The following is a 25,184-nucleotide window of genomic DNA, read 5'->3' on the forward strand; positions in this document are numbered from 1 at the left end:
CCTACAGGACTGGCATCTGCAATCACCTTGGTTGGTGCGTCCTTATCAAAATATGCTAAAGTGCCGGCTCTGGCGAACTCTTCCTTGAGTGCACTGAACGACTGTCTCTGTTGTGATCCAAATTTAAATGGTGTGTCTTTTCTCGTCAGGCGTCGCAGTGGCTCTGATAGCATTGCAAACTGCGGAATGAATCTGCTACTGTACCCAACGAGTCCCAAGAAACTCCTCACCTCTGTAGCATTCTCTGGTTCCCGAGCTTCTGCCACCGCTCGCACTCTCTCTGCTGTTGGTCCGATGCCCTTTTCAGACAACAGGATTCCCATGAAAATCAATCGGTCCATGTTGAATTGGCACTTCTCTGAGTTTAGTGTCTGTCCACTTTCCATTAGTCTGGTCATGACAGCATGCAGGCGTCTGTCGTGCGTTTCCTGGTTGTGTGCATGCACGATAATGTCGTCTGAGATGTTTTCAACACCCTCTATTCCAGCTAAGGCATTAGCTATCTCGTGCTGATATTGCTCACTAGCTGAAGATACACCGAATATCAGCCTCTTGTACCTGTATACTCCGTTATGTACTGCAAACGTTGTGATTTCTCGTGACTCGGGTCATTTCTAGCTGGTGATAACCCCATTTCAGGTCTAGCTTACTAAACACCGTCGAGCCGTTCATACCTTGGAGTATCTCATCAACGGTGGGGATTGGATATCGTTCCCTCACTATTGCCTGGTTTGCTCGTCTCATGTCTAGGCATAACCTTACATCCTTATCCGCTTTTGGTACAATAACCACAGGATTTACCCATGGGGTGGGACCAGTTACAGGTTCGATAATGTCCATGTCCCTCAATTGTTTTATTTTGGCCTCTACTGTCCCCCCTTAAGTTGAATGGTATACGCCTGAGTGGCTGGGCCACCGGCTTCACTTGTGGGTCGATATACAAACTGATCTGTTTTGTGTTCAGCCTTCCTACTCCCTGGAACACCTTTGGATACCGCTGTTCTAGTAGCTGCCTTACATCTACCACAGCTGAGACATCTCCGCCTATTTTTAAAACTCCCAGTTTCATGGCCATCTCCCTTCCTAGCAACGGCTCTCCATGGCCTTTAACCACAATGAACTCCGCCTGCTCAGTTCTCTTACCTATTGTAATCCCACATGTGAATACACCTTTAACTGACAGTGGTCGGCTAGAAGCATAAGAGAATAACTTTCTCTCTGTCTTAGGGACATGTGACTGACACTTAATGTGTTCTGACTTTAATTCTTCCCATGTATTCTCATCTATCACATTATTAGTTGCACCCGAATCAATTAACATTCTCCGGTTTATTCCCCCCCCCCCCCCCCACACAAAAGGTAAGTGTCTCTGTCACGTTATTTCCAGTAACAGCAAATGCAAAGTCATTTTGTTCCTCTACATTGTTCACACTGTGTTTCTTTGTACCCTTTGTGCGGCATACTTTGGAGAAATGATCCTTTCCCTTGCACTTATGACACGTTTGTCCGCGTGATGGGCATTTCGGATCTCTGCCCATGTGGTCTGTGTGTCCACATCTGTAACATTTCCTTTCGTTCCTATTGCCATTTCCCTATGGTTTCTCTGTCGAGCGTTTCGCATAATACCCTCTTTTCTGTGTAACCCGACGAACCGTATCTGTCTCCGCCTTCTCTGTACATGACATGGCTGACATCTGCTCCTCGACGTTTTCACATTGTGAGGCCAATTGTAACGTGCGGGCGAGCGTTAGACCTTGCCCTTCCTCTAGCAATTTCCTCCGCACATAGGCTGACGTGCACCTACTCAGGATAGCGTCTCTTATTTGATTATCCGCATCCCCCCCCAAAAGCACAGTCTTTAGCAGCCTGCCGCAAGCGAGTAGCAAATTGTTGCACAGTCTCACCTGTCTTCTGGGACAACTTATGAAAAGTCTGTCTAGCAAATGCTGCGTTGACCTGGGGCACGAAGTAGTGATTCAAAGCACTAACCGCCGTGTAGTCTGCTGGCTCTCCTGTGTCCGGTAGAGTCGAAAAGATATCCTGGACATCTGGTCCTGCTAGGTGTAGAAGTAGAGCTCTTCTCCTCTGCTTTGTGGCAGCTGTAGAGGTATCGTCGATAATGAGTCCTTTGCCGTCGGCATAAAGTTCAAAAGACGTTATCCATCTTGGACCCAACGTGGCTGGCTCGGCGAAGCATGCAAAATTTTGAATGCCGGTCTTCTCCATCCTAGCTAACTAAAACTTGGGCAACTACCTATTTAAAATGATTCCGTTCGTTATCCTCGTCTCCAATGTTGTATGAACGCATTAAAGCATAGAATCAGGCAGACAGGCTTGTCACTGCGATGTTCTCTTTATTGTGTAAAATGGCTGACTGACGTTTTTCCCGGGTAATTCCCATAATGCAATGCACATTACATTACCGTATTAACTGGTGTTAAACTCGCACATTACATTACCGTGTTGACTGGTGTCAAACTCGCAATCAATACATGACAGTTGGAGAGAAAGCTCGCATCGCTTTCATATCTTTTTGTTTCCCTTTGCTACTAGGACAAGAGAAAAATTTGCTCTTCTGTTCCAGGGGGAAAAAAAATCCATGCTACTGTGCTGCTCACTTTGGAGCCTAATCTTAAATCCTAATGCAAGCCATAACCTTACGCTCTGGCCCCACTCCAAATCAAGTTGTTAACCTTGGATCTGTTCCAAGTGTACAGTAACAGTTTCCCAATATGCTGCTTCCACTGATTATTGTTTAAACTAGATTACCTAAAAATTAGTTTGTTATTTAGAAACATAGGAGGCCATTCCGTTCATCAAGACTGCGCCGGCTCTTTCAAAGAGCTTTTTTTTGGTAGAAACATCAGTTTTATTCTCCACACAGAGACCCTTCTGCCCACCATGGTGAGACTGCCCCAGAGATTGTCACTGACAATGTTCCCAAGGGACCCCAAGCACACTTCCAGTGCAGCATCTGCACTGCTGTCTCATCCAGTGAAATAATTAGCCTAACCCTTTAAATATAATGGGCCTGAATTTGCGGTCGGAGGCTTCCTGCGGGCGGATGTCTCCGAACCGCAGTAAATCTACGCACCTACCTGATGGTTCTGGATCCACAGAGACTCGCACTCCTGGGCGCCTCCACGTAGGCGTGCGCAGTGACCCACGTATCCCAAGAGCGCATGCGATTCGCAAGCGCCCCTGGGACCACGTGGGCCGGCCCAACCAATCAGAAAGGGGATTCCCATTATGCTTATGGGGATTCCGTATGTAAATTTTAAACGTAATTTTGTTTTATTTCAGTGCTGTAAAAATATGTTTTTGGGGGATTCCTATTCAGCTTTTAGAGATTCCGTACGTAAATGGAATCCCCATAAGCTGAATGGGAATCACCCAAAAAATACATTTTTACAGCACTGAAATAAAAAAAAAATCATTACATGTTTAAAATTAATTAAAATGCAATTTAATTAAACTATTAAAAGAAAAATGTTATTTTTTGAAAAATAAATTGAAACTTTTTCAAGGGACCAAAAATAACACACAAGCTTACTTTACAGGTTTTTGAATGTTAAAATGATTTAAAAAATTATATTTTAATATTTATTTTCACCCTTGCGCTGGTAAAAGAAGGCTTTACGCGTTTCATGGGCATTTGCTGGGCAATAGCCCAACTCTCCGCCAGCGGATGTCCATTTCCCAGGGATGCAGAGGATCTGGTAAGAAGATTCTTTGTGAAAACCCGGAACTTGTGATCTGTACGAGGTCATAAGCCCTGGAAAATCTGGACCATTATCCGTGTCTAAATCATTCACGGACTTAACACTATCCTTTACCATGGTCAGGTAATCAGCCATGTTGTATTGTCTGTTTAGGGCCAAGTAGCAATTGAGTTTGCTTTGGGTTTTTGTTGTTTCTGCCCAATATGACACATATTTTTCCTTTTGCTCAGCGACGATTGTGTTGGGTCGAATTCTTTGTGTTACGCTGTCACTGTCCTGGGGCTGGTTATTGTTAGTAGTGTTAGTAGTTACTTCACTGAGTCCCAGGACTAGTTGTTAATAAGGGAGTGGTAAACTCACTTACAAAAGTAAACGCAACCTACACAACTAATTCGCTAAATGCATTTTATAAAAATCTGATGGGTCCAGATTAATATAAAAATTGCAGTAGTACTGCATTTACCAAGATGAATTGCCTGCAGACAGGCATTCCACTAAAACTGACCAAAGCTCAGTTTCTTAATCAAGACAATAATTAATAAAAATACAACCAAACTTCCTAACTGTAGTGCCCATTGAAAGTTTGAAAAACTCCACAATAGATTGCAGTTACATTTAAAAAAAAAATTTTTTTTAAACTTTCAACTCCATACAATGATTATGCGTGGAATTGACCTCTACGGTGTGACTACTTTTGGATTCTCTGAAGGACCACAAATTCTGCTGCTTTGGGGCAGCTTCCAGGCTGGCACACTCCAGTAGTGCTTGCAATTACTTTGCTTCGCTGGTCTACTTTTATAGTAAGGAAGAAACAGCTGAAAGACACGGTGGTATGCAATGTATCATTTTGTTCAGTTTGTAGCGCAGTTTTATTGGGGGTGACCATATTTTCTAAACCGAATCCGGGGACACGGGAGCACAGCAAAGTAGCCAGGACGGAAATTGTAGGTTGCGTAGCGAGGCAAAAATTTTTAGCAACCTATATTTTAACAGTTGCACATATACACTACAAATGTGCATTTAATTACCGTGGATTGGTGAAGTCAAGCGTAGGTCCCTTGCAGTCAGAATCAGGGGAATTTATAATGGGGAACAAAGAAATGGCAGACCAATTAAATACATACTTTGGTTCTGTCTTCACAAAGGAGGACACAAATAACCTCCCAGAGATGTCGGGGAACATAGGGTCTAACGAGAGGGAGGAACTGAAAGAAATCAGTATTTGTAGGGAAATGGTGTTAGGGAAATTGATGGGATTGAAGGCCGATAAATCCCCAGAGCCTGATAATCTACATCCTAGGGTACTTAAGGAAGTGGCCCTAGAAATAGTAGATGCATTGCTGGTCATCTTCCAAAATTCTATAGACTCTGGAACAGTTCCCATGGATTGGAGGGTAGCTAATGTAACCCCACTATTCGAAAAAGGTGGTAGAGAGAAAACGGGGAATTATAGACCAGTAAGCCTGACATCGGTAGTGGGGAAAATGCTAGAGTCCATTATAAAAGATGTAATAGCAGAGCACTTGGAAAACAGTGACAGGATCGGACAAAGTCAACATGGATTTACAAAAGGCAAATCGTGCTTGACTAATCTACTGGAATTTTTTGAGGATGTAACTGGTAGAATAGATAAGGGAGAAGCAGTGGATGTGGTGTATTTGGACTTTCAGAAGGCTTTCAATAAGGTCCTGCATAAGAGATTAGCGTGTAAAGTTAAAGCACATGGGATTGGGGGTAAGGTACTGACTTGGATAGAGAACTGGTTGGCAGACAGGAAGCAAAGAGTTGGAATAAACGGGTCTTTTTCCGAGTGGCCGGCAGTGACTAGTGGGGTACCGCAGGGATCGGTGCTAGGACCCCAGCTATTCACAATATATATTAATGATCTAGACGAGGGAACTAGATGTAATATCTCCAAGTTTGCAGACGACACAAAGCTGGGTGGGCATGTGTGCTGTGCGGAGGATGCCGAGAAACTCCAGTCTGATTTGGACAGGTTGGGTGATATGGCAGATGCAGTATAATGTGGATAAATGCGAAGTTATCCACTTTGGTGGCAAAAACAGGAAGGCAGATTATTATCTGAATGGCAATAGATTGGGAGAAGGGGAAGTGCAAGGAGACCTGGACGTCCTTGTGCACCAGTCGTTGAAGGTAAGCATGCAGGTGCAGCAGGCGATTAAGAAGGCAAATGGTATGTTGGCCTTCATAGCAAGAGGATTCGAGTACAGGAGCAAGGATGTCTTGCTGCAGTTGTACAGGGCCTTGGTGAGACCACAGCTTGGCTATTGTGTGCAGTTTTGGTCGCCTTATCTGAGGAAGGATGTTCTTGCCATGGAGGGAGTGCAGCGAAGATTCATCAGACTGATACCTGGGATGGCAGGAATGACATATGAAGAGAGATTGGGTCGATTGGGCTTATATTCCCTGGAGTTTAGAAGAATGAGAGGGGATCTCATTGAAACTTATAAAATTCTAACAGGACTAGACAGACTAGATGCAGGAAGGATGTTCCTGATGGCCGGGGAGTCCAGAACCAGGGGTCACAGTCTAAAGATAAGGGGTAAGCCATTTAGGACAGAGATGAGGAGGAATTTCTTCACCCAGAGAGTGGTGAACCTGTGGAATTCTCTGCCACAAAAGGCAGTTGAGGCCAAGTCATTAAATATATTCAAGAAGGAGTTAGATATATTTCTTAAGGCTAAAGGGATCAAGGGATATGGGGAGAAGGCAGGGACAGGGTACTGAATTTGGATGATCAGCCATGATCTCATTAAATGACGGAGCAGGCTCGAGGGGCCGAATGGCCTACTCCTCTTCTATGTTTCTATGATGTGACGTCACACTATTGAAGAGCATTCAGATACCTGACCCCAACCCATGACTGAGGTTACACCTGACCCCGCCCCCGGTAGACTGTGACCGGGCCCTCCCCCTGCGGCCTCGCCCGCTCCAGTTGCCATGCTCCCAGGCACTTGCAGTGCTGACAATTCAGCAGCATGAGCCCAGCGGGGAACTCTGAAACAACAACTGGCACGTGCGCAGGAAGACTGCCTGGTCGCGCATGTGGAATGGGTCACTCTGTCCATTGTGCAAGTTGTTTTAATTTAGCCTTAGAGCCGCAAACTGACCTGGGGGGGTGGTGGTGGGGGGTGTTGGGGACGGTACACTCACTGCCCGGGGTACACCTCGGATGAGTTTTCTGAACCGGGAACTCTTCCGGGGACATTGTTTGCCCGGGGACACAGTACCTCATCCAGGGACTGTCCCCAGAAAACAGGAACATAAGATCACCCTAAGGCTTATGCACTACCCTAAGAAGTAGTGCATCAGTCGAACTTTTATGATGCCTGTTTTTGGATTTAATCACCTTTTATTTGTTGCATTTGGTAATGTGTTCAATGGGTTCAAATACTGATGATTGCAAGCTCCAATATGTTGTTGCGTTCCTGCAGTTCCTTTTTTTGTTGCTGGGTGGCGCTGTATCACACTTGATTCAATGTTCATGCTTTGGAGCACTGTAACATTGGATATTCAGTTTGACCCAGCTTTTGTGGATACATTTAACGGCTTCCTCATTATGTTGCAAATTTAACCGAAATCAATTGTGTTTTCATGGAGGAAGTCAATTTCTTCATTGCATATTCTTAAAGACAGTTCCTTTTTGTGTGTGCGGTTTTGGTCTCCTTACCTAGGGAGGGGTGTGCTTGCCCTGGAGGGAGTGTGATGAAGTTTCGCCAGACTGGTTCCTGGGATGGGGGGGGGATTGTCCTATGAGGAGAGATTGAGAAGACTGGGTCTGTAATCGCTAGAGTTTGGAGGAAGGAGAGGTAATCTCATTGAAACCTACAACGTTCTTACAGGGTAGATGCAGGGAGGATGGTTCCCCTGGCTGGGGATTCTGGAACCGGGGTGTTCACAGTCTCAAAGTGGGGGGTCGGCCATTTAGGACTGAGCTGGGGAGCAATTTCTTCACTCAGAGGGTGGTGAATCTTTGGAATTCTCTACCCCAGAGGACTGTGGAGGCTCAGTTGTTGAGTTAATTCAAGACAGAGATCGTTAGATTTTTGAATATTAAGGCAATCCAGGGATATGGGGACAGTGCAGGAAAGTTGAGGTCGAGGACCAGGCATGATCTTATTGAATGGCGGAGCAGGCTCAAATGGCCGACTCCTGCTCCTATTTCTTATGTTCTTAAAACCTACCTCTGACCAAGCTTTTGGTCACCTGACCTAATTTCTCCTTGTGGCTCGGTGTCAAATTTATTTTTTGTCTTTTAATACTCCTGTGAAGCACCTTGGATCGTTTTACTACGTTAAAGGCGCTATCTTAATGTAAGTTGTTGTTGAACCCACAAGTTGCAAGTCAAATATTTCACGCTCATCCCTTATTGCATTGATGCTACAGTTCCGAGGGACCTGGGGGTTCTTGTGCATGAAACACAAAGTTAGTATGCAGGTACAGCAAGTAATCAAAAAGGCAAATGGAATGTTGGCCTTTATTTCAAGGGGGTTGGAGTATAAAAGCAGGGAAGTCCTGCTACAACTGTACAGGGTATTGGTGAGACCACACCTTGAGTACTGCGTACAGTTTTGGTCTCCTTATTTAAGGAAGGATATACTTGCATTGGAGGCAGTTCAGAGACGATTCACTAGGTTAATTCCAGAGATGAGGGGATTGACTTATGAAGAAAGGTTGAGCAGGCTGGGCCTATACTCATTGGAATTTAGAAGAATGAGAGGAGATCTTATTGAAACATATAAGATACTGAGGGGGCTCGACAAGGTAGATGCAGAGAGGATGTTTCCCCTTGTGGGGAAATCTAGAACTCGGGGGCATAGTTTCAGAATAAAGGGTCGCCCTTTTAGAACTGAGATGAGGAGGAATTTCTTCTCTCAGAGGGTCGTAAATCTGTGGAATTCTCTGCCCCAGAGAGCCGTGGAGGCTGGGTCATTAAATACATTTAAGGTGGAGATGGACAGATTTTTACAAGATATGGGAGTGAAGGGTTATAGGGAGCGGGCAGGGAAGTGGCTTTGAGCCCTAGATCAGCCATGATCTTACTGAATGGCGGAACAGGCTCGAGGGGCCAAGTGGCCTATTCCTGCTCCTGTTTCTTACAACTGAAATTACTGATACAAGAACGTATGTGTGAGTTTCAAAATCAAACATTTGTGTAACTACTTGAAGGGACACCGTGGTATCTGTTGTGTCCGTGTATAATAAGACACAGACTGCAGGAGAAACGGTACAACAGGTGTTTACTCAACGTGGCTCACAGTGGAACTGGCCTGTACAGATTACTACTCAGTGTTATATACAGGTGTGGTCACTGCCGGTACTGCAGTATACATGAGCTGTAAAAGTAGTTCCCCCCCTTAATGGTATATACATTACAATTTCTCCCCTTTTAGATTAACAATACCATAACACTCAGTTAACAATTAAATATCAAACTAATTACAATTAACACTTTTAACATGCAACATTAGCTGAAAATAGTCTATTTATATATTCAGTCTTTGGGGAGGCTTCTTGATCCTTTCTGGATAGTGCCTTTCCCGAGTGTCTTGCTCTTGGTGCGGAGGCGATTCTGGCCCCCTGTCGTCAGTTGGTTCATCAGCTTCCGATGCTACTGTTTCTGGGGTAGATGCGACCTGTATGTCGGGTTCATCACCAGGTATGTATGGGCGAGGCATGGGGTTGACTTATTCCTGTGACTCTAGGATCTGGTCAGCATGGCGTCTCATGATGCTCTCCCCAACGTCCACTGTGTACATTAGTGGGCCCTGCCGTGTGCATATTGTTCCTGGCTGCCATTTTTCTGTTCGGTAGTCGCGGGCCAAGACTGGTTGCCCTACATTGAAGCTCCTTGTTGGCTTCTCGTGGATGTGCTGGAATTGCTTACTCTCAACATCTCTTCGTACATTTGGTCTGAGCAAATCCAGGCGAGATCTTAACCTTCGGTTAAAGAACATCATGGCTGGGGCCTGGTTGGTGACTGCATGTGTCGCATTCCGGTAGGCGAACAGAAAATTGTCCACCTTGTGCTGCAGCGGAATGTTGTCATTGTACATAGCCTTTATTGCCTTCTTAAAGGTTTGTACGAACCTCTCAGCCAATCCATTTGTGGCTGGATGATACGGGGCGGATGTGTAATGCCTTACCCCATTCTTTTTCAAGAACATCCGGAACTCTTCGGACACAAACTGTGGTCCGTTGTCGGAGCAGATCTGTTCTGGCAAGCCATTCCTGGCAAAAATGGTCCGTAGGACTGCAATAGTTTTCTCCGTGGTGGTGGAGGACATTTTGATGACCTCAGGCCATTTCGAGTGCGCATCCACGGCTATTAAAAACATTGAGTCCATGAATGGACCAGCAAAATCAATATGCACCCGTTACCATGGAGATGAGGGCCACTCCCATGGGTGTAGAGGGGCCTGTGGTGGTGCATTTTGGACTTTCTGGCATCCTGAGCAGCTCTTGGTCAGGTCCTCGATTTGTTTATCGATTCCCGGCCACCACACATAAGCCCTGACTAGGCTTTTCATTTTTACCCCTCCCAGATGACCCTCGTGAAGCTCATTGAGCACTCTATCCCTTAACTTGGGTGGAATTACCACTCGGGATCCACACATCAAGGTCCCTCGGCACACTGACAGCTGTTTTCTCCTTGTCGAGAATGCTGGCAACAGTGAGTCGCCATGTGCTGGCCATCCCTTCACCGTCAAATCATATACCCGAGACAGTGTCGGGTCATTTTGTGTTTCCTTTTCGATACAAGCGTTAGTTACCGGTAGGTATTCAACTATAGTCGAATGGAATATTTCGACAGGATCCACTGCTGGTGCTTCCTCTGCAATAGGCAGTGGCAGGTGTGATAGCCCATCAGCATTTCCATGCTGTTTCGTGCCCTTATATTCAATCTCATAGTGGTGCGCCCCTAGAAAAAGTGACCATCTTTGTAGTCGTTGCGCAGTCATCACCGGAACGCCCTTCTTCGGATTAAAAATGGAGACAAGAGGCTGGTGATCAGTCAGCAAGGTGAATTTTTGCCCGTGCAGATAGTGATTGAACTTTTTCACTCCCCACACTAGGCTGAGGGCCTCCCTGTCAATCTGGGCGTAGTTACGCTCGGCTGAGGTTAGTGATCGTGACGCAAAGGCTATTGGCCTCTCTGAGCCGTCCGAGAATTTGTGCGACAGCACCGCTCCAATGCCGTAGGGTGATGCATCACATGCCAACCGAATTGATAATGCTGGGTTGTAATGGGCCAATACCTCTTTCGATGTGATTAGTGTTTTGCTCTTCTGGAAAGCTCGTCTACATTCGTCACTCCACTTCCATGGCACCCCAGTTTGCAGTAGGGTGTTCAGTGGGTGTAGTATTGTAGACAAATTTGGCAAGAACTTATGGTAGTAGTTTACCAGCCCGAGGAACGACCTCAGTTGTGACACATATTTTCCGGTGCTGGAGCCTTGACCACTGCCTCAATCTTTTCTGGGGACTTATGTAACCCCTCTTTATCGATAACGTGGCCACAATACGAGATCTGTTTTCTAAAAAAACTCGCATTTGGGGCGGTTGGCTCGGAGCCCATATTCCTGCAAGCTAGTGAGCACCTGCTCCAGGTTGGCAAGGTGATCACTGTCATTTTCGCCCGTGACCAGGATGTCCTCCAAATAACACTGGGTCCCTGGGATCCCTTGCAGGACTTGTTCCATTGCCCTCTGCCAAATAGCCGGAGCTGATGCTACCCCGAATACCAGCCGGTTGTATTGGTAGAGACCTTTATGGGTGTTAATTGTGAGGTTTTTTTTTGATGCTTCTTCTACCTCCATTTGCAGATACGCCTGGGCCAGATCAATCTTAGTGAAGCGTTTCCCTCCAGATAGCGAGGCGAAAATATCTTCAATCCGCGGAAGTGGATATTGTATGGTGTGAAGGACCGGGTTCACTGTTACCTTAAAGTCCCCACAGATGCGAACCTTCCTTGGTTCCCCAGGCGTGCTGCTCAATGACTTTTTCATCACAGGGACGATGGGTGTAGCCCACTCGCTCCAGTCTACCTTGGACAGTATACCTGAACGTTCCAGACTCTCCAGCTCTGCTTCGACGGCTGGGCGGATCGCATAAGGTACCGGCCTGGCCTTAAAAAATTTTGGGCTTGCGTTTTCTTCAATTTTAATCGTCGCTGTCATGCCTTTTAGTGTTCCGAGTCCTTGCTGGAACACTTCTTTCGCGTCAGTTAGGAACTTTGACAGTCGCCCAGGTGTGACGTCGTCATCCTTTTTGTCAGCCACAGTCAGTGCCTGTATGGAATGCCAATTCAGTTGTATTTTCCGGATCCACTCACGTCCCAGTAATGGTGGTCCTCCATCTTGCAATACATACAGGTCTAGTTTTGGTGTTTCCTTAGTTATATATAACGGTCACCCTTATTTTTCCTTTGGGGTAGACTTTTTGCCCTGTGTACGTCTTCAAAATAATTTTTGTGTCTCTCAAGGGTATGTGTGAGAATAGCCGCTCGTAGTCCCGCCGGTTTATGACTGTTAGGGCTGATCCTGTGTCCAATTCCATCTTTACCTGGACTCCTGCTATCTTGAGAGTGACCCAAATGGTTTGGTGATCCTCCGTTGTGATCACATTATGTAGTTTCAGACAACTCAGTTCCCTGCTTTCGGAGTCGTTATCACTCTTTTGTTCGTCTGAACTATACTCCGTCATCTTATGTACCTTCTTGTACTTTCCTTTGGTAGGTTTCTTATTGCTGGTTTTCTTTCCCGACCTGCAGACTCGTGCTATGTGTCCTACTTTTCCACACTGTCTGCACACTTTGTCTTTGAACCAGCAATCATTCTGGTCGTGTGTTGTTCTGCCGCAGTGATAGCACTTCTCTGTTCCATATGACATTTCGTTTGTGCCATATTCTTGCGGTCTCTGTTGTATCTCTGCAGCGCCCTGTGCTGCTGCTTCATATGATACCGCAATGCTGAATGCCTTTTCCAGCGTAAGGTCCTTTTCAGATAAAAGCCGTTTCTGGGTTCCTTCACTTTGGAGCCCACACACAAACTTGTCCCTTAAGGTATCTGCCAGTCCCGCTCCAAACTGGCAGTGTTTCGATAGTTTGCACAGTTCTGTTAAATAATCAGCATTGCTTTCATCCTTATGCTGGTTCCGTTTGTGAAACTTGAATCTTTCTGCTATCAGCAGCGGTGTGGGGTTTAAATGTTCCTGTAGTGTCGTTACTATGTCTTCAAAACTCTTTTACATTGGCTTCGTTGGGGTTACTAGATTTCGTAATAAACCATACGTCTTTGCACCCATTAAATTTAACAATACCGACGCTTTCTTGTCATCTGACACCTCATTTGCCTTGCAGTACACCTCTATTCGTTCGACATATGTAGTCCAATCTTCGACTTTATTGTCAAATGCGGTGATACTGTCACTCTTCGGCATTTTGGGTGTGGTTTAAAATGGCGTCTCCCGCGCTTTCCTTCCTCCCCCCGCTGCTGCCAACGCCGCTCCCGGCGGTTCTCGTGGCAATGGCGGCGCCCTGTAGGTTTCGCGCGCTTCTCCTGCGCTGCTGCCAACGCCGCTCTCGGCGGTCCTCGTGGCAATGGCGGCGCCTCGCGGGTTTCTGTGCGTCTCTCTCTCCCTCTCTCCGACGCTGCTCGGCCCCTGAACACCAGCTGCGCCCTGTGCGCTCTGCCCTCTCTCTCCCCCGTCGACGCTGCTTGGCCCTTTGCTGTGCCGCTCGGTCGGGCTCTAGCCCGCCGCTGTCCGGGAAGGGTCTGCGCACTACCTGTTGCCAGCCCGTTTCGCTGGACCACCTCGACTGGAAAGCCAAGCCTGGCTCTCGACAGCCTCCCCCGCAATTCTCGAGTCTCTGCTGGATGACTGGGCTGTTGCCCGTGGTCGACGCCCGAGTCTCTGGCCTTGACCTCCAATCCACTGATCTCCAGGAACGAATCCCCGGGAGGTGATGCAGAGTTGCAGGTAGGTTCGAACTTGCCTTGTCGCCAATGTTGTGTCCGTGTATAATAAGACACAGACTGCAGGAGAACGGTACAACAGGTGTTTACTCAACGTGGCTCACAGTGGAACTGATCTGTACAGATTACTACTCAGTGTTATATACAGGTGTGGTCACTGCCGGTACTGCAGTATACATGAGCTGTAAAAGATAGTTCCCCCCTTAAAGGTATATACATTACAGTATCCAGTTGCTATAATGTTCCTGGATTACAGGTGGCATGAAGACAATCCTATTGGAGGTGTGGGGGCCTATTTGAGTTATGAATTCACAGTGGGGGACAGGGTAATATCAAGCTTTTCACTTTGATTGCTTGTGAATCGAGGGCGTCAGTCACAGCAAACTTTTGTTTCCTCTGATTCATGTGTGCTTTGTAAAAAGCAAGATTTCAGATGGAAGCCTGTGTGTATAATGAAAATTGGGAAGGAGCATTTAGTTTTTAAAAGGTAAAGTTGGCAAACTTATTTTAAATTTACATTTATTTCCCTTTCTGCTTATGAGCGTTCTAGTGGGTTTTTTTGCAATGTTGTTTCCAAGTCATAACATTAACTACTGCCTTTCATGGAAATGGGTGAGAAGTTGGAGCAAGTTTCATTTCTTGCATTATAATGTTTCGTCAGCTTCTGCAATTTTTTTTAAAAATTGCGATTTAATCATGAAAAGTAAATGCGTTTTATTTTTGCATTCTTTTACAGTCGGGCAAAAGATGTTGTCAAAATGGCCCCACCTCCTGTTCGGTTTTTCTCCCCCAACTCTCCTGTTATTGACCTATACATGGGACAACTGGACCAAGTGGAAAGATATTGCCACATATCTGAAGTCTCTGTTATTCTGTTTTATGCTCCTTGGTGTGGAGAGTCCATTTCTGTCAAGGGAGAAATTGATCAGGTAGCAAGGAAGCTTCGGGATCAGGTGAGTTTCGCTTTGTGTACTCAGCCTTTACCTTTGTACCTACAGTAAAACCTCCACTTGCTCACCTCAGTCAGTAAATGTGGCTGTTTTGTGCACTACAGGTGCTGTTTTCTGCATGTCCTTTGCTTGGGTGTTTCCCTCTCCTGTGATTACTGTATATTAGACCTGTAGGACTACACATTGTACAGAAAATTTAAATATCTATCTTGTCCACCACAAAATGGTTTAAAGCTAAATCTTTTAATGTTTGCAAAATCACAGTCTCCAAGATATGGCCATTTGAAACAGCATTGCCCTTTGGTTACAATCTTCATATTAAGTTCTACTGTACTTGGTCATGTGCTATAGTGTACTCTAAGGGGGAAAAATTCAGTTGTTTGCGCCTCCCGTTAGCGCCTTAAGAGGGCGCTACTGGGGCACGAAGCAACTAGCGCCCGGGCACAGCAATGTTTGCGCCGCTCGCGAAATTAACTAACATTTTGCGGCGGCGCTAAACACTACCGCCACGATCTCCTGCGCCGGCAGATCGTGACGTCAGTCGAGTGCGCAACGCCCCGTTAGCGGCCCGGACCGGATATTGAGTGGCGCCCCCTGCCTTACCGCCTGCCGCTAGCAACGACAGGTTGAGGGGAGCGTTATGCTGTCAGAAAGGGACTAGGGGAGCACTATTTAAAGGCGACCGCTTCCTGCCTTTGTTTGTTGGTGACATTTTTGCACCACGCATTCCGAGAGAGAGAGAGAGACTTCTGGAGAGATTCAACGCTGTGTGAAGGAGTTTCGAGTACTGAGCAGCACTTTGCAGGTTTATTTTGATTTGCCCTTCCTTGCTTCGCCAGCGCTCTGAGGTAGCGCCTCGCTCCTCGGCCTTTGCGCCTTAAGAGAGGTGTGTTGCGCCTGATTTAGCGCTCCAATCACCTCCAGGGGCGATAAAAGCCAAGTTTGCTGTCGGAGGCGATAATTAGCGCCAGCGCTAAACTTTGCGCACCGCCAATAACGGGGCGATACTGAATTTTTCCCCCTAAGAATTTACAGCGACATTTTTTTCTGGATTAAAAGGTAAAATTGGAGGAAAAGGACCACATATGTTTTATTTTTCACCTGGAGACAGTTGAGGATTTAATATTTTTCAGAATTCTGAAGCATTTTGAGGGTGTAAATAGTGAAAGAGTTTCCACTGTTGGCAAATCAGTAACAAAGGAACATCAGTTCAGGATTATCACTTAAATGAAAGGGAAGTTGATTCCCCCCCCCCCCCAAAGTTATTAAAATAGGGAATGCTATATCACAAGTGACTATTGAGGCAGAGACAGTAGCATTTTAAAACTGAATTGGATAAGTTTTTGAAAAGGAAGAATCCAAAAGGGGAAAGAGTACAGAAATGTGGATGTGATGTAATTTCACAAGGGAGAAAGGTATAGAAGGTTATGCTGATGTGCTAGATGAAGAGGGGTGAGAGGAGGCTTGTGTGGAGCATAAATACTGGCATTGACCAGTTGGGCCGAATGGCTTGTTTGCGTGCTGTAACTTCTGTGTAATTTCAGTGATGTCTAGAACGTTTCTCCTGAACAGAAATTGGCCTGCTGTTTGGTGCAGAAATACTCAGCAGGTCAGGCAACATCTGTGGGGAGAGAGTTAACTTTTCAGGTCGATAACCTTTCGTCAGGAATGTAGGTGTTTGACAACTAAAATGGTTACCAATTGTAGCTGCAATGGGCTCCTGAGGCTTCAAGTCAATCTTGGTGGACCATTCTCTGGTTAGTTTTAACCCTCCCTGAAATTTAAACCTATAGCATCCCACGTTGGATTGCTTTGCATTTTACACTGTTCTCATTGTGCATTCACACCCCGTAAAGGCCCCGACACCTCTTCAGTAGCACAGATCTTCATGCTCTCTTTTTTTCTGATGTATATTATTTAAGACTCCTGTTTGTGCTGAAATAATATCCTCTAGATAAAATTAGATTGATTCTCAATTTTTTTTGAAGTTGGTTTAATGTGGGGGGAGGAGGGAGACTTCTCGAACTGGCATCTTTTCAACATGGCCCAGTTTCCAGGGCCAATGTGTTGCTGATGGAAGAAGCTGCTTTACAATTAAAAGTTTACCTACTGAAGCTAATTACTGTTATTTAAGTAATGACACTGGTAAATGTGTTTCTGGGGGTGGCAAAGAGCCTAAATTCTCGCTTCTAACTTTTGTGTCTTAAGCTTATGACTCAGTCAGAAATCTTTAAAATGGCATTGCTACTAACTTGATTTTATACAGTAGATTAAAGTAAACTGCAGCTTGATGCATGCCTCCTACTAGAGTATTTTTCTTTAGAATTCTTGTTGAGATTGAAGGGGAGCGTAGGCATTTTAAATAAAGATGCCTGCTGACACTGACCTTCCTGCCACCTACCTCTTTACGCCTACTTGCTTAACAGTAATCTATTGTTGGCATATCGTAGGCTGGTTCTTGGATTAGATTGAAATATGTAGTTTTAAAAGATTTCTAAACATGGCTATTTTGCATTTGTGGCAGATTATGCAAAATAACAGGGTTGGTTGTAATTTTCTTACAGCTGTCCTTCTCATTGTGTGCCTGCCCTCCCCACCCCCATGACACTCGCGGCTGGCTGATTTGTTTTCTTCATCTACCCTGATTGGTATTCTTGTATATAATTTTTAGTGTCAGCTTGGCTCTACAGGTTCAATTCCCACTCCAGTGTAGTACTGAAGGAGTGCTGTTCTGTCAAGGGATGTTATTTTTTAGATGAGATGTTAAACCAAGGCATAGTCTGCTTGTTCCGGCGGACTTCAAGGGCAGGGCGTTCTTCTAGTATCCTAGCAGAGTGGGGAGAAGAGTTCACACTGGTTCACTGGATGTTGCCGCGCATATATATATTTTTTATTAAATGGCTCTCCCTTGCCCATAGCCATCAAGACCAGTTGTAGCATCCATGAACTGCTTCAGCTGAGACTGGCTAACTCCACAACAGTCCAACAGTTGCACTTGGAGTATCCTAGTCTGTGGAAGGAGGTCAGTTCCACACTGTGTTTAACCATTGAGCAGTTGCTTGGGGCTCCGAGGACATTCTTAATTGAGTAGTGTTCTTGGATTAAAACAAAGCCATTTTGATTCTGGTGCAGAAAGTTGGAGAGTGATGAGGTCACTTGGGCTGATGCTATAAAAGGAGTTCATGAGCTCGGAATAGGACTGATCCTCTTCTCTGTTCCAGGTGCTGTTCCTTGCTGTAAACTGCTGGTGGCACCAGGGGAAGTGCAGGAAGCAAATGAATCTATTTTATTATCCTGTGATCCATTTATATCAGAGGAGGTAAGAAACAATTTCACAATCAACCAACCAACATGCAAAACTAATGAGCAACTGATGAATAGCCCCCATAAAAGCTGACCACTCGCAAAAAAAAAATGCTGAAACTGAAAAACAACCCTGAATAAAGGCCTGTGACCAAGGTCACTACTTCAGGGGGATAATGAATACGTTTTCCTTTTTTTTATCACATTCCCCATTTTGTTTTCCTGTGAAAACTGAAACCCAATGGCCTTGCATAAGACAATAAGAATTACCTATTATCCAATATATTACATGAGGGGAAATTGAAAGACACGCAAGTAAATTTTTCAGTGGAGGATTTAGACATTTTGATGGCGATGAGAGTTCTGGTGCTGAATTTATTTCCTGGGCTGTTTGGGGCAACTTCCTCTGATTGACTTTTTATTTTGTGCATTTCCCAGCAATTTGCAAGTGATTCCACATTTGAAGCCAAATATAATAATGGATGACTTCTTCCCCCTCCTGGCGAGCTGGTGTTCTGCAACGTTTCTTATTCCATTTGTTGTTTCAGCTCCCACACATTGTTTGGCAAAGTAGCTTCCAGCTAATTCTCCAGTTGTCATCGGCACTTGCGCTGTTAGATGGTAGATTGACGATGGTAGTTCTATAAATTTTTATTCTTGGTGAAACTTGCCTTTTAGAAGTTTGGTGCTAAAGTCGCTTTGTTTTCTGACTCCTACATATAGGTACTACTATATCAGTTAATATCATTCAGACCATAACGCATTTCAAAATGGATCAATTTATCAGAACCCCTTATTCATGTTCCATACTTAAAATGATACAAATTGACTGCATTTTTATATTTGTTTACTCATTGTGGCAAATTGGATTTTACCACTACTGCCTGAGCTGCACTTCTGCAGTGCTGAATTAAACACTTTTTTTTCAGCAATAAGCTAGCAGCCTGTAATTATTCTCAACATTAGTGACTTGCTGTTAATTAGCTATTCAGTGGGAAGAATAGTATGAAATCTCGTACATTTGGAGTGCCATCACTCCTTGGGGTCTGAATGTCGTTCTGATCCATTAACCCAGCAGGTGGGGGGCTTAACTTAGACAGATGCATGCAAGCCTCCTGTTCCCACATCAAGGGGTAGGTATCCCACTCAGGGTGAGGGTACTAGCCTCAATCTTTTTTTTTCGTCGGTGTTGGGGGTGGGGGGGTGGACGTACCTCCCCAATCATCTCTCGGGGTGGTCACTCTCTTCCCAGAAGGCAACAACAGGAAGTTGTCTGCATTTTCAAAGTCCTGAACTATCTTTGCCAGGGAGGTAGTAAAGTTGCCTCATTATTTTTTTCATAACCAAGGAGCATAGCAAAGTTGACTGTTCTCTGTGAAAGCTACATACAGTTCACACATGTATTTTATCTATCTACTAGCTGGAGTGCCCGGCGGTGCCGAGGCTTTTTCGAGGGCATGTTGTTGTTGGAAGAGAGAGAGAGAGCGACTGGGGGGAAGAGAGAGAGCGACTGGGGGGGAAGAGAGAGAGCGACGGGGGGGGAAGAGAGAGAGAGCGACGGAGGGGGAAGAGAGAGAGAGCGACGGGAGGGGGAAGAGAGAGAGAGCGACGGGAGGGGGAAGAGAGAGAGAGCGACGGGGGGGGAAGAGAGAGAGAGCGACGGGGGGGGAAGAGAGAGAGAGCGACGGGGGGGGAAGAGAGAGAGAGCGACGGGGGGGAAGAGAGAGAGAGCGACGGGGGGGGAAGAGAGAGAGAGCGACGGGGGGGGGAAGAGAGAGAGAGCGACGGGGGGGAAGAGAGAGAGAGCGAGGGGGGGAAGAGAGAGAGAGCGAGGGGGGGGAAGAGAGAGAGAGCGGGGGGGGAAGAGAGAGAGAGCGGGGGGGGGAAGAGAGAGAGAGCGGGGGGGGGAAGAGAGAGAGAGCGGGGGGGGAAGAGAGAGAGAGCGACGGGGGGGAAGAGAGAGAGAGCGACGGGGGGGAAGAGAGAGCGAGCGACGGGGGGGAAGAGAGAGCGACGGGGGGGAAGAGAGAGCGACGGGGGGGGGAAGAGAGAGAGCGACGGGGGGAAGAGAGAGAGCGACTGGGGGGAAGAAAGGGAGGGGCGGGGGGAGAGGGGAGGGCAGGGGGAGGGAGGGCAGGGGGAGGGGGGCGGGGGGAGGGGGGCGGGGGGAGAGGGGAGGGCAGGGGGAGGGGAGGGCGGGGGGAGAGGAGGGAGGGCGGGGCGGAGGGGCGGGGAGGAGGAGGGGGGAGTGGAGGGAGGGGCGGGGGGGGAGGAGGAGAGAGGAGGGGGAGGGGAGGGGAAGGGGGAGAGTCCCCGAGCCCCCTGATCCCCACCCCCTGAACTCCCGAGGTTGGCCCCCCCCAAGACTCGCCCCCCCCCACCAACCAAGCACTGAACTCCGGAGGCGCGATCTTCCGAGCACCGGCCTCCCGAGCTGGCTTCAAGATTGCGCTGTGCGAGACGGCCGGCAGGCCCGGTTGCCAGGGTAACCCTTGACGCTCACCAAGCCCCGCCCCCCGGCCGAGCCAGAGAGAGAGACGCCGCGTCTCAGCTGCGCGCGCACCCTTTAGTAAGGTAGCGGCGCTGGGCTGAGGCCCGCCCCTCCAGCCTTCGAGTGGGGCCGGGAGATGCCTAGCTCGGGTGTGGGTGCGGAGGAGAGGCCGAGGCTTCGAGGCCTACCTGGAAAAACGGGGAAAGGTCGGAAAATTAATGAGATTAGATAAGTTAATGACTTTCTAAATCATTTTTTTGAAAAACAATGTGTTTTAAAAGCAACTTTTTTTTAAAGACACAGAAAGCGGGAAAAAGAAAGGAAAAGTTTGGAATCAAGATGGCGGCGACTCACCTCGGTTCAGAACGAAGGCCCACCCACACATGCACCGATTGGCCTGGCGGCACACGCCAGCAACCCGGCGTACGATTGGTCGAGCTCGAGGTCACTCTGTCGCTAATGAGCGGATAATGAGATGCTAATGAGCGGAATGTTAAGGGTTTTTCGGATACCGCGGGGCGCGATTTTAGCCCGGCCGAAACGTAAATACGCTTAAAACCGTTTTGGAAAGGTAAGCTTTCTTTCGCCGTAACGCACGCATAGGTACGCCCTGTAACTTTCGAGCGCATAGCTGCCTAGACGCGCACCTGCAGACAGACAGAAGGACAGACAGATCGACCGATTTATATATATATATATATACTAGCTGAAGTGCCCGGCGGTGCCGAGGCTTTTTCGAGGGCATGTTGTTGTTGGAAGAGAGAGAGAGAGCGCGACTGGGGGGGGAAGAGAGAGAGCGACTGGGGGGTAGAGAGGGAGGGCGGGGGGAAGGGAGGGCAGGGGGGGAAGGGAGGGCAGGGGGGAAGGGGGGGCGGGGGGGGGAAGGGAGGGGGGGAGGGAGGAAGGGAGGGCTTGAGGCTGAGAGACAGGCACGGCCACGCCCGGTTCCCGTGGTAACCCTGCCGCGCCGCCCCGCACTGCCGAGAGCCCAGCTCTCCGAGCCCCGCTCTCCCTCCGCCCCCCCCCCCCCCCCGGCCGAGAGCCGCGCTCTCCGAGCCCCGCCCCGCCCCCCCCCGGCCGAGAGCCACGCTCTCCGAGCCCCGCCCCCCCCCGGCCGAGAGCCGTGCTCTCCGAGCCCCGCCCCCCTGGCCGAGAGCCGCGCTCTCCAAGCCCCGCCCCCCCCCGGCCGAGAGCCGCGCTCTCCAAGCCCCGCCCCCCCGGCCGAGAGCCGCGCTCTCCAAGCCCCAGCCGGCCCGCACTCCCGTTGCCGGGGTAACCCGATCCGCACTCTCGAGAGCCCCGCCCCCCTCCGCCCGAGCCAAGCGCGGAACAGAGTCTCACCTGCTCCTGCTGCGCGCGCACCCTGACCCTCGTGGCTGACGCCGTTGCCCCGGGTAACGTGACACGGGGGGGGCGTGGTGAGGAGCTTAGCAGCAGCCGCCCAGTTACCTAGCTCAGGCCTGGCTGGGCAAGAAAGGCCCAGGCTTTCAGGCCTAAGAAAAAAACAGGCAAAGGTAGGAAAAAGAATGTCCAGGTTAGATAAAATATTTACAAATGAGTGATTTATTTTAAAAGAATTTAATAAATTGAATTTTATTTTGCTGGAAATGTATATTTGAAAAGAAAGACGCAGAAAGCAGGAAAAAGAATGGAAGCAAGATGGCGGCCACTCACCTCGGTTCAGAACGATAAGGCCCGCCCACACATGCACCGATTGGTCGACCGTCAGGTCACCAAAGCGTAGGATTGGTCAATCGTCCCGTCACTCGACCGTAGGAGGGCCTGGCCGCACGCGGCAGCAAGCCGCCGTACGATTGGTCGACCTCGGTCACTCTGTCGCTAATGAGCGGATAATGAGATGCTAATGAGCGGAACGTTGAAGGTTTTTGGGATACCGCGGGCGCAATTTTAGCCCGGCCGAAACGTAAATACGCTTAAAACCGTCTCGGAAGCGTAAGCTTTCTTTGGAGGTAACGCTGCGCGTAGGTACGCCCTGTAACTTTCGAGCGCATAGCCCGACAGACGCACAGGCGATGACAGACAGAGTGACAGACAGACAGACAGATCGACCGATTTAGATAGATAGATAAGTATTAAGTATATATTATATATATATATATACATCTATATATGTATAAAAGAGCTCTTCTGTCTGTCTGTCCCGATGTCTGTCTGTCTCTGTCCGTCCGTTCTCTATACGTTTGAAAGTTACAGAGCGTACCGACGCGCGCGTCGCCTCAAAAGAAAGCTTGCGATTCCGGACCGGTCATAGGCATATTTACGTTTCGGCCGGACAAAAATCCTGCCCGCGGTATCCCAAAAACGTTCAGCGTTCCGCTCATTAGCATCTCATTAGCGACCGTGTGACGTCGAGGTCCACCAATCGGACGGCGGGTTCCTTCCTACAGTTGAGTGTCGAGTGACTCGACGATTGACCAATCCTACGCTTCGGTGACCTGACCGGTCGACCAATCGGTGCGTGTGTGGGCGGGCCTTATCCTTCTGAACCGAGGTGAGTGGCCGCCATCTTGATTTTTCACAATTTTTTCCCCCACACTTTCTGTGTGTTAGGGAACTAAGGTAAATATTTTAATGATGTGTTAGGGAATTAAATAACAATTTAATAAGGGGGGGGAGAGCCTCGGGAAATCGCGGGGGGGGGGGGAGAGCCTCGGGAAATCGCGGGGGGGGGAGAGCCTCGGGAAATCGCGGGGGGGGGGAGAGCCTCGGGAAATCGCGGGGGGGGTGGGAGAGCCTCGGGAAATCGCGCGGGGGGGGAGAGCCTCGGGAAATCGCGGGGGGGGGGCGGAGAGCCTTGGGAAATCGCGGGGGGGGGGGAGAGCCTCGGGAAATCGCGGGGGGGGGAGAGCTTCGGGAAATCACGGGGGGGGGCAAGCCTCGGGAAATTGCGGGGCGCTCACGCCGCCCGCACTGACCGCGCATGCGCCGCCCGCACTGACCGCGCATGCGCTGACTGCGCATGCGCCGCCCGCCCGCCCACAGCGGCCGTCCATCAGCCGCGCGATACGCGGGGGACCTCAGCTCCGGACCTCAGGCGCTCGGCAGGGGGAGGGGCCGGAGAGAGGGACAGAGGGAGGGGAGAGGAGGGGGAGGGGACGGGGGGAGGGGAGGGAGGGATAGGACAGGGAGAGGGAGAGGACATGACAGGGAGAGGGGGGGGGACACACAGGGGCAGGGAGACCAAGCGCCCCAAAATTGCCCACTGACCGCGCATGCGCCGCCCGCCCGCCCACAGCGGCCGTCCATCAGCCGCGCCATACGCGGGGGGACCTCAGCTCCGGACCTCAGGCTCTAGGCAGGGGGAGGGGCCGGAGAGAGGGACAGAGGGAGTGGGAGCGGGGGTGGGCGAGGGGCGGGAGGGAGGGAGACAGGGGAGGGGAGGGAGAGGAGGGGAGGGGGGGAGGGATAGGACAGGGAGAGGACATGACAGGGAGAGGGGGGACACACAGGGGCAGGGAGACCAAGCGCCCCAAAATTGCCCTCAGCGCCCCAAAATTGCCCTCGCAACGCGGGGCTCCCCAGCTATTATATAATAAACGGATCGGTCTGTCTGTCTGTCCTTCTGTCCTCCGGTGTGCGTCTGTCCGGCTATGCGCTCGAAAGTTATAGAGCGTACCTACGCGTGCGTTACGTCAAAAGAAAGCTTACCTTTCCAAAACGGTCGTAAGCGTATTTACGTTTCGGCCGGACAAAAATCGCTCCCGCGGTATCCGAAAAACTTCCAAAATTCCGCTCATTAGCATCTCATTATCCGCTCATTAGCGACAGTGACCTCAAGGTCGACCAATCGTACGCCGGGTTCCTGGCGTGTGCGGCCGGGCCCTCCTACGGTCGAGTGACGGGACGATTGACCAATCCTACGCTTTGGTGACCTGACGGTCGACCAATCGGTGCTTGTGTGGGCGGGCCTTATCGTTCTGAACCGAGGTGAGTTGCCGCCATCTTGATTCCAAACTTTTCCTTTTTCCCGCTTTCTGCGTCTTTAAAAAAAAAAGTTGCTTTTAAAACACATATTGTTTTTTTAAAAGTTAATTACTTTCTAAATCTTTTATCTAATCTCATTAATTTTCCTACCTTTCCCCGTTTTTCCAGGTAGGCCTCGAAGCCTGGGCATCTGTTGCCAGCCATACTGGACCCTAGGCAAATTGTTTTGTGGCAAGCTCCTCCCACCCCTCACCCCCCCCGCTAGGCCCGATTCCGAACCAGCGGCCAGCCATCTTGGTAAAGGCTGGCTGGGCTCACTGCAATCTCCTGGCGGTTCATTCGGGGGGGGGCGGGGAGGGGAGAGGGAGCGGAGAGGGTTACCCCGGCAACTGGCCTCGCCAGCCGCAATCGGCCGCTCAGCCCAGGCCCGGAGATCGGGAGGCGGAGAGGGAGGAGGGTTACCAAGGCAACCGGGGCTCGGGAGGGGAGGGGGAGCAGAGAGGGTTACCTCGGGAACCGGGCTCGCCAGCCGCAATCGGCCGCCCAGGCCCGGAGATCGGGAGGCGGAGAGGGGAGGAGGGTTACCAAGGCAACCGGGGCTCAGGAGGGGAGAGGGAGCGGAGAGGGTTATCCCAGCAACCGGGCTCGCCAGCCGCAATCGGCCGCTCAGGGCCAGGCCCGGAGATCAGGAGGCGGAGAGGGGAGGAGGGTTACCAAGGCAACCGGGCCCGGCCAGCCGCAATCGGCCGTCTCAGGCCACCCTTCCCTCTCCCTC

General features: G+C 49.1%; 1 protein-coding gene across 2 annotated transcripts in view; it reads left to right on the forward strand.

The window, feature by feature from the left end:
* txndc11 (thioredoxin domain containing 11) overlaps window positions 1-25,184 on the forward strand; it is a 117,571-nt gene that overhangs the window by 30,054 nt on the left and 62,333 nt on the right. The window contains exons 2-3 of one of the 2 annotated variants that reach the window (XM_086000611.1): window positions 14,457-14,673; window positions 17,892-17,989. In XM_086000611.1, coding sequence (XP_085856737.1) covers window positions 14,457-14,673; window positions 17,892-17,989 — 315 coding nt within the window. The remainder of the gene's footprint in view (window positions 1-14,456; window positions 14,674-17,891; window positions 17,990-25,184) is intronic. The other variant, XM_086000612.1, reaches the window with a different exon arrangement.

This window comes from Somniosus microcephalus, chromosome 11 (assembly GCF_052327205.1).
Source record: "Somniosus microcephalus isolate GS21.2 chromosome 11, FLI_Smic_1.0, whole genome shotgun sequence".
Classification (NCBI taxonomy): Eukaryota; Metazoa; Chordata; class Chondrichthyes; order Squaliformes; family Somniosidae; genus Somniosus; species Somniosus microcephalus.